The following is a 9,808-nucleotide window of genomic DNA, read 5'->3' as shown; positions in this document are numbered from 1 at the left end:
CACTCACGCCAAAAAATACACTTTTAACATTGTGTTTGTGTATGTAAAGCATGCGTGTACATGTACCAACAAACTCATCGTCAATATAGGGCGGACAATAAATAAGTAAAATAACAAACAGTTTTCATTCTTCATCACATCAACCACACAGAACTCTCACAGCAGTGAGCAGTCAAGACACCCCTCAGGTATAAATACACACATACTGTATATACAACCAGCCAAACATACAAAAAACCTCAACATCCTTCTAATTGCCTGGGAATTAGCTATAAACACTCTGGGGTTGGGAACAGCAGTAAGGGTTCTGCTACTGGGATAGAGGAAGAGGAGGCGGGGGTGGAGGTCCTTCTAATCCCCTACATGCAACACACAGTCCTAGGGATTGAGGACTGGATTAAGGGTTGACAGGGTGAGGGAGGGAGGCGCACTGTTGCCATTCCCCCCAGCTCAGGGCTCCCCGGCAGAAGCAGCAGCTTCAAGCTCGATGCCAACTGGGGGGGACAAGGGAGGGGTGGCCTGGCCCCTGGTACAGGACTGGGAGGTGTTTGGCAGGGGAGGAGTAAGGGGGGAGACAGGGCTCTTGGGCGTGGTAGGGGAGGAAGGGGAAGACCTGGTGGGTTTGGTGCCAGGGGAGGAGGGGGGGCAGGAGATTGTTTGGGTAGGGGATGTGGGGGAGGGGCAAGTGGCGGGACAGGGTGCGGCCAAAGGGGAAAGGCAGGAAACAGGTGAGTTAGGGGCGGAAGGAGAGGGGCAACTGAACAGCAGGGGAGGGGCAGAGGGCGAGGGGGAGTCAAAAGGATGGGTGTATGTAAGACACAGGGATTGGCTGAAAGGGGAGAGGGTTGTCACTGGAATCAGAGGGGCAAACGGAGAAGAGGGAGATGTTTTTAGCTTGGAGGGAGAGGAGGGGGAGGAGCTTATGGTAGGAAAAGACTGGGTGAAGGGAGGAAGGCAGAAATTAAGCCTGGTGGGGGAGGGGCACCTGATGGGCGAGGACTGACAGGAAAGTGGCATGAATGTGGGCACAGGGGTTAGAGTGAACATGGCCATCCCTGGGCTGGGGGGTGCCATTAGAGGGACAGTCTTGGGAGGAGAAGCCAGTTTGGTGAGCGAGGTTGGCTTCAAGGGCGACCCAGGATTGGTGGGCGACACTGGCAGCATGGGAGAGGCCAGCTGGGTTGGTGAGGCTGGTTTGAGTGGCGGGGGAGGCGGAGCTTTCTCACCAGACAGAGCTGGTACTCTCAGACCCTGGCGCCGGCAATTCAGCTGGATGTTCTCCTTATCGAGAGCTGTGTTCTGGAGAGAGGGCAAAGAGAGTCAGGACACTCACGCACATACACCCACACACACCCAAGCACACACACGTGCACAACGGAAAAAACACAAACCACGAGTCCACACCACTCAATAGTAATTAAAAAGGCAAACAAGAGAAATAGTGAGTGGGTAAATCTCTAGTGAAGAGTAATCACATTGCCTAACAGATCACTTTTAAAATCTTAATAGCCAACAATTAACATTTACCAAAAGAACTACACCAATAAAAAGAACATGAAACACACGTCAATGAGTGAAGAACAGAGAAAAATGAAGTAGCTAATGAGATGTGGACATTCATACATGTAGCGTGTCGCTAACGACGTGCTAACACGTGCTTCACAGCAGAGTGACCCAAGCAGAAAGCCAATCCTAGCATGTCATCTGTGCTGCTCAGCATGCTAATAAGGGAAAATGAGAAGTGTCTCCAAATTGATTTTTGCAACAAAAAAAAAAAGAGTAAATCGAAATTGCTGTTGTGCTATAATTGCAGACAGACGAAAGCCTGACTAAGTTGAACTGTTGGTGTTTAATTCTCATTTCCCCTTTGATGAGTCTTACTGGCAGTAGAGAAGAGGCGTTGCAGGGGAGAGTATTAGTACGTACCATTGCCTTGGAGCTAATTCAGAAGGGTGGTAAATGCAGGTGCATGGGATGGGTGCGGCAGGAGTAGAGGGGGGGGGGGGGGGGGGGGGCAAAGGGACAGAAACTAGTCTTACTCACAGCTCAACAAAATAAAGTCAACAAACACGCACAAAAAAGGCACAGACAACAACCGTGGTCTTGGGGACAGTCAAGACTTGATTGACTGAACCAGAGAAAAGATTCAGCCCCAAGACCAGGGTGGGTGACCATGGACGTCAGCTATGACAAGCATCAAAGAGCACTAGACCTAGGGTGACCAGACGTCCGGATTTCGTTCCGGACAGTCCGATTTTCCAGCCCTTTGTCCGGACCGCTGTTGCGTGTCCTCCTTTTCCCCCTTTTGTCCTCCTTTTTGACCCTGCCTGCCCGCCGTCGCAATTTACCACTCGCGTGGGCTTTCAAATCCCAAAAAGAAAGACCTCCTTCAAACCTACGTGGAGTTCAGAACTCAACCAGCAGCAGAGATCAATATCATGCTTTCTGTAAGCTCTGTCGCATTGATATAGACGTGAGTAGTAGGGGGAAAGGGGCTTTGGAGCGGCATGCCTGCGCTAGGCAACGGCACAAGGATAATGCTAGTTCGGAGCTAACTAGCGTGCAAAGTTAATATATAACATAACAATTGTAGTTGTGGTGCTTCTAAATATTCGGTGGGTACTACCAAGTAAAAAAGTCCCTTTCGAGCCCTGCAAGAAAATGGACATTGATGTGCAGTATAAAATGTGGCTTTTCCTGTAATAGCGCAGTTTTCATTTTGTCCACCAGGTGGCAGTGGATCACCACGTTTAATTTACTTGAATGGATTTAATGAAACAAAACAGAAAAATGTCTCCAGATTATTTGGGCAGTTCTAAAATCAAAGTTCAAGTTCAGAAAAGTGCTACTGTTAATGCGACAGTGATTGCGATGAGAGGTTGGCAAAGTAGGTTTAGAGCAGCCTTAAGCGGTGAGTTCTTTCCAATGTAGTGCCAAATATCCAGCCCAAGTTAAAAAGGAAACAATACACACAAAGCAATGTGCACATTTTAAATCAGACAACACTCTGAACACAGTCTGGCCACACAGTGTAATTGAGGGGATGGAGTGAGGCACGAGTGGAGGACGAGAAAGAGATGATGAAGATGAGAAAATGAAATAAAAGGGGAGAGCCTGTTGGTGAAGAGCAGCGATGCAGAGAGGACGCTGCAGGAGAGAGTTAGGCCCATGTCATTCAGGGCGGGCAAGACGTTACTAAGCTGACCGCCAGGGAGGGAGAGAGAGAGAGAGAGAGAGAGAGAGAGAGAGAGAGAGAGAGAGAAAGAGCTATAGGGCAGTCCAAGGAGGCGGGGTGGGGAGAGGGAGTTGTACCCATTGGTCTGCTCCAGGCTTCTCCCCCGTGGTCCTGGTGTGGGATGGGAGGAGGGAGGGAGGAGGATGGATTGATGGAGGGAGGGAGAAGAAGGAGGAGGACAAGGTGTGCAGACCAAGCTGAGCCAAGGGGTCTGGCCTGTGGCTTACACCTCAAACTGTCAAATGAGATTTATAACAGGTGAGCTGGGCCTGAGGTTTGATGGAGAAATGTGCTTTGTTTGTGTTTGTTTTGCAGATGTTGTTGAACCCTGTGGTGGAACCCTCTCCTTGCGTGCATGTGCTTGCACATTTTGTCAAGAAAAGTAATGACTGACTGCACAGAGCGAGAACACAGGAAGTGTCTGTTCACAACAGGAAGTGACCTATCTGAAGGGGCGTGAGCTCAGGAATCAAGACAATTAAAACAACAAAACATACAGGAAGCAGTGAGAAGCCTAAGACACTGTGTGCACTGTGTGGACCAGACAACACTGACAGTTAGGACACTAAAGTTCAATGGACAGGAAAATAGGAGATGATGAAATCAGCTTTGATTTAATCTTAAACGGTTGACTTCTGCTTAACACCGGGGGCAGAGATTACAAGGGCAGAAGTTTAACATTACTTTCCCATCAAGCTGGATAATCTTTTATGGTCTTTTTGAACAAAGTTCTTATGTAACAGATGTAAGACTGTGATGAATGAGTCAGGTTTTAAATGCTGGTTCTAGTTTGTCCTATTCAGGATGTCTGTGTGTGTGTGTGTGTGTGCCTGTGTATGCATGTGTGAGAGATAGAAAATGTGGGTGTGAGGATGGCAACATGTGATGAGACGTTTGTGGACCAAAAACCATGAGACCGTACTAGGAACCAGTTGTGTGATTCCTGGGTGGGTAGGGAGGGGAGCAGCAGCTGGACTCACCATGATAACAGACACGGCTGCAGGGATGTTGTTGTGCTTTGGTGCTGCGCTGAAGTGGCTCCTCAGTTTACCTGTGACGTCTGACTGCATGTCGTTCTCCAATGCCGCATCATCCTGTCAACACACACGATTGTTGGAGACGGGGCTCATAGAGTAACACACACATACAAAAGTTATACACACACACACACACACACTAGGTTATACAATGGCAAAGCACACCCACACTGCCACCAGACACACATATTGGTGATAGATGTGTGTGATGGGAGTTACCGTGACCCAGGGGTGTATGAGCACATCCTGAGCTGTGTAGCGAGCCTCCACGTTCACCTGCAGCATCTGGCCAATCAGCTCCTGGCAGGACAACGGGGACAAGCTAGGTCAGGGTGACATCATCATCAGTGGCCTCTGCACTCTACAAGGCCCTTTTTTTTTTGTCATTGTGAACTCTCCGTGATGTGCCACAGACAGGCTATTGTGTGACACAAGGACCGCTCGGACACTACACCACCGTGAGCTCACACACAGACACGCACACACACACACATACACACACTGCCTCTCTCTAATAGACATGCACACAGATATTCACTGTGATTTCAAGCTGTTGATGTTACCAAAAGCATCATTTGTCTTTGTTTGAAGTAATTAGAGAAAGAGAGACAGAGAGAGAAAAAGAGAGAGTGTGTGTGAGAGGGAAAGAGAGAGTGTGCGTGCGTGTGTGTGAGAGGGAGAGAGAGAGTGTGTGTGTGAGAGGGAGAGAGTGTGCGTGTGTGATAGAGAGACTCATAACCTTGGCTGAGTCGGTGATGTTGTCCCAGTAGGGGGAGGGGAAGTCTAGCCGGCCCACCAGGATCTGGTCAAAAAGGTCCTCCTGGAGGTTATTCTCACTGCACGCACACACACAAACAGTTAATCGACCGCTGGAACATTACCACTCCAGGAAATGATCCTGACCTGTAACATTTTCTTCTGTTCTGAATGTTGGACATTGTCTAGCATTCATAAGTGGTTCTTTAATACTGAAAGTTTCAGAACCCATTGTACTTTTCTTTCTTTTGTGTGCGTGTTGTATACCTTCTGAAGGGAGGGAAGCCACACAGTAAGATGTAGGTGATGACTCCTGCTGCCCAGATGTCCACCTTCAGACCATACCTGAGGAGAGGGAGGGAGGGAGGGAGGGAAAGAGGGAGAGGGAGGGAAAGAAGGAGGGAAAGAAGGAGGGAAAGAGGGAGGGAAAGAGGGAGAGGGAGGAAGAGAATGGCAAACAGGAGAAACAGGCGAAGAGAGAAGGATAGATAATGAGATGTGCTGCATGGGTTTAGCACCTACACACTCAAGTTATTTTTTGAACAACCAGAGCTTATAACCTGATATCTACTCAACCACAGAAGTGGTGTCAAATGTTCAACGTGTTGATGTTGATTGAATTTCTTCACACAACGAAGACCTTTTAACATGGAAATTGCCTGTATTTAGTTTAGTATGAGCATTGTTTGTGACATATAGTATCCTGACACTGTTTTCATTGTTTTATCAACGCTAGTCAATAAATATGGATACCATCTCTGTTGCTATGGATACAGGCGGTCATGCTGCTTCCTTGGCAACTGTGGCCTAACGTCTGCACACAATTCTGGGAAATATTCGCTGCCTTTCGGTAAAGCCACTGAAAAGCATGGAAGACACAATTCCATTTTCAATCCCTCCTTCTCTATCCATTTGTCTTTAGGAGTCCATTCATCTTTCTCTCCTTCAGAACCCTCAATATATCTCTCTGTCTGTTTCTCAACACTCTTGTGAAGCAAAAAATAAATAAATGTGAGCGAACAATTGAACCATTGTTTCCAGCTGCAGCCTGTCTAAGGGCCCAGAAGAGAGTGGTACTCACCCAGACTCGGATATGATCTCAGGGGCCACGTAGGTGGGGGTCCCACAGACGGTGTGCAGGGGCCCCTCCACCACCGTGGCCAGGCCAAAGTCCCCCAGCTTCAGAGACTTGGTGCCGTCTGGGTGCTGACAGACCTGTCGCACGCACACAAATGACAGGCAAAGTTGATTAGGTTGGAAACACCAATAGCATTTCCTGCATTTTCCAGAATGGCAATGATAGTTTCATTGATAGAACTTTCTACACATCAGGAGAAAAAACAAGTAAATTGCTTGTTAACAATTCACATTAATGAGTAAGAGATAGCTCTTGATTTTAGTTTCTTGACATTGGAATATAAAAGATTGTGTAGACTTACCAGAAGGTTCTCAGGCTTGATGTCCCTGTGGACGATGTTCATGCTGTGTAGATACTTGAGGGCCCCGGCCAGGTTGAACACCATGGCGCTTGCGTCTCTCTCTGTGTACTTGGTGGAGGACGTGATGGCGTCAAACAGGTCTCCTCCCTGTGGGGTAGGTATAGCTTAGTGGTTAGAGGATTTGACAGCAAATAAAGAGGTTTGTTTATAAAGATAGCGTGGTTGGACTGAGGTTCAGGGGTCGAGCGCACCTTGACCAGCTCCATAACCAGGAAGAGCTCGCTGGTGGTGTCCACCTCTTCGATCAGCATGATGATGTTGGGGTGTTTGACCCTTCGCAGCACTGCCACCTCGTTCTCTATCAGGTGCTCCTGGAAACACACACACACACAAGCACACACACAACATACATCATATCCCCAATATTAGTATGGCTGGGCGATATATATATATTTTTTATTTTATTTTTTTATATTGTCAACAATGTTACGATATCTGATATATATCTCGATATGTTTGCATTTGCATTTAAATAATAAAAAAACTAGATTTTTGCCCCCATTATAAAACAAAAAAACAATTTAGATAGAACAGCTATGGTTACAAAGTACAAAATGTGTAGTGCAAATTTAAGCAGTTTCCATAACATGGTACTTGCAACTTGACAAAATGGACCTCACGTGTGTTCATGTGCGCTCGTGTGTGTGTGTGTGTGTGTGTGACCAGGACAGATTAGATGAGAGACTCCATGAATAAATCACATTGAGCCTATAATGTAATTCTATAGGATTAGAGAATCAAAGATAGAGACCTAGAAGTCCTGCTGTGGTCTTAATAATGCAGGGTGGAATATCACCTAGTGTGTGTGTGTGTGTGTGTGTGTGTGCGCGCGTGCGTGTCTGTGTGCGTGTGTGTGCGTGTGTGTGTGTGTGTACCATACCTTTCCACTGCACTTGGCCTTGTCAATAATCTTCAGAGCGAACTCTTTCCCAGAGGCCCTGAGTATGGCAGAAGCACATGGTCACGAAACAATCCTCTGAACGCTGGACTATTAACGAGCTGAAAGGCTGCAGCTCAAAGCATTAAACGACTATGGACAACTTTGAAATGCTAACCAGCTTTTTTTTCCTTTTTTTCCTCTTTCCATCACACACACGTACACATTCTCACACAAACACAGACAGACAAATGTGCACATGCACGCACATGCAGACGCACAGAGACACACAGTCTCTCCCTCCGATTAGAGGACTCATCTGTATTCTGACAACTGAGCCTGCTGAGTCAGAGAGAGAAGAAAGGGAGAGAGAGAGAGATAGAAGGAAAAGCCTAATGAAGCAGATTTCACGGGCTAGATGAGTGTTCTGTCTGCTTGACACTGAGCGCTTGACGTCCGCCTCTAGGAAGCTCCACCAAGTAGTTATGACATGTGACGTGGAGCTTGCTAAACTGCTCTGAAAGCTCCTGATGACCATGTGAAGCATTCAACCTCTGGCCAATACATTGTTATATGACAAGCTTATGTCAGACAAGTGCTTAATTGAAAGGAGAATGTTTTCCCCCTTTCAAAGGCTTAGCGGTTGACTTTGCGGTTAGCACGGTCAGTAGACAAGGTCATGATCCGTACCTCTCCACGCATTCCTTGACCACGGCGAAGTTTCCGTCTCCAATGATCTTGCCCACCCGGTACTTCTCCAGCACGCTGGAGGACGCCAGACATCTGTTCCCGTTTACTGCTGGAGAGAGACCTGCATTACAACGGGGCAAGTTGCCACTGGACGTTAAATGTCAAGCTTAAACGTCAAAGAACTGCAAATCCCAGACTGCTTTGTTGCCAAGCTCAGAGTGACCAGCATGTTCGTCTGCTGGAGTCTGTCAGCAAAGCTGCTGTGTGTTTCACTGCAATATAATAGAGTGGGCTGTGTTCAGAGCAGGGCCAGAGGTATTATGCAGGCACACAGCCCAAGGACATCCTGTTTCACCCACCACTATGGCAGGCCGTTGACATTGTTTGACTCGGATGTGTGTGTGTGTGGACACGCACACACATCACACACACACTTTCTCAGCCTGTGTTGCTGAGAAAGCAAATGTGACTCAGACCCTTTCATGTGCCAGGAAGATTTGGGAACATGTTGACGAAGCATTGGGGGTATGATGAGTTGGCGCTGGGACAGTGTCCGTGCTCTGTGCTGGGGGTGAGTGAGTGCAAGGAGATGTGTGTCTGGCAGACAGAGGTGTTTCAGAGGAGAATAGAGGGATGAAGGGAGAGATACCCACCCTCAGGGCTCAGGTGGTTGATGTGCTCCTGGTGGTTACTGGACGACCTGTTGATGTTGGGCGCAGACGCGTGATGCGAAGGAGGGATCTGGCGGAGGAGGGGAGCGAAGGGATGAGAAACAATAGACCTGGATGGGCGTCACTGTGGCAACCGGAGGTTAATCAGACTCAGCGGATCAGATGTCAAGATTGGCCAACCTGGCGACATGCACTCCCCACCGTCGACACACATACGGCAATCAACATAAGCCAATTAATGGCAGGGGACAATGGTTTGTCAGCCTACATCTATGGGGAATCAAGCTGTGGGATTTAGACATTTACATTTAGTCATTTAGCAGACGCTCTTATCCAGAGTGACTTACAGTAAGTACAGGGACATTCCCCCTGAGGCAAGTAGGGTGAACTGCCTTGCCCAAGGACACAGTGTAATTTTTGGCACGGCCGGGAATCGAACTGGCAACCTTCTGATTACTAGCCCGACTCCCTCACCGCTCAGCCACCTGACTCTTAGAGAGACAATTACTAATGCCATTGTATTTAAGTAGCTCGCAGTCTAATTCCATTACCCGCTGTAAAGTCTAGCCTGACAGGCTATCACCCCTGAGTAACCCTTACATGATACAGTAACAGCATACATCACTCAGTATGCAATATAGTGTATCAATTACAAGCAAATTCCCTTGACCAATTACTGGTAATTAAGACAAATAGATGTTAAATACCAAAAAGGAAATCAAATATTTTTTGTAACACCATTGTAGTTTGATAGCAAGTTATGAATTGCCGAACAGCTAAGGCAGGTCCATCTTCTGTTGACTCAAATCACACCAAAAACTTTGAGCCTGCTATCTATAGAACTAAGATGGGTGCATTCGGCCTTTGGAAAGGATGGCCCGAGGCAGTAAAACAAAAACAAAAAAGGTGTTCAAGAATCTTAGTAATGGATCTCCTACAAAGACACTTATCGGCAGAGCAAAGAACAGACTAATGGCTAGAGATGAATAATTTGTGGGAGTGGGATTTTTCTTGAAACACCCTGTCTTGGCTCTTTAAATAGG

The 9,808-nt window shown here is 47.4% G+C and overlaps 1 protein-coding gene across 1 annotated transcript in view; it reads right to left on the bottom strand.

Annotated features, from left to right (window-relative positions):
• Positions 1 to 450: 450 nt before the first annotated feature.
• dclk2a (doublecortin-like kinase 2a) overlaps positions 451 to 9,808 on the bottom strand; it is a 31,979-nt gene continuing 22,621 nt past the window's right edge. Inside the window, exons 7-17 of the mRNA XM_067250208.1 lie at positions 8,748 to 8,835; positions 8,095 to 8,203; positions 7,408 to 7,465; positions 6,719 to 6,838; positions 6,468 to 6,614; positions 6,110 to 6,243; positions 5,296 to 5,373; positions 5,012 to 5,108; positions 4,492 to 4,572; positions 4,216 to 4,329; positions 451 to 1,299 (exon numbers count right to left, since the gene is read on the bottom strand). Of these exons, the coding sequence (XP_067106309.1) occupies positions 451 to 1,299; positions 4,216 to 4,329; positions 4,492 to 4,572; positions 5,012 to 5,108; positions 5,296 to 5,373; positions 6,110 to 6,243; positions 6,468 to 6,614; positions 6,719 to 6,838; positions 7,408 to 7,465; positions 8,095 to 8,203; positions 8,748 to 8,835 (1,875 nt within the window). The remainder of the gene's footprint in view (positions 1,300 to 4,215; positions 4,330 to 4,491; positions 4,573 to 5,011; positions 5,109 to 5,295; positions 5,374 to 6,109; positions 6,244 to 6,467; positions 6,615 to 6,718; positions 6,839 to 7,407; positions 7,466 to 8,094; positions 8,204 to 8,747; positions 8,836 to 9,808) is intronic.

This window comes from Osmerus mordax, chromosome 14 (assembly GCF_038355195.1).
Source record: "Osmerus mordax isolate fOsmMor3 chromosome 14, fOsmMor3.pri, whole genome shotgun sequence".
NCBI lineage: Eukaryota > Metazoa > Chordata > Actinopteri > Osmeriformes > Osmeridae > Osmerus > Osmerus mordax.
Note: the sequence above shows the minus strand (reverse complement) of the source record. Positions and strands in the feature narration are given on the sequence as shown.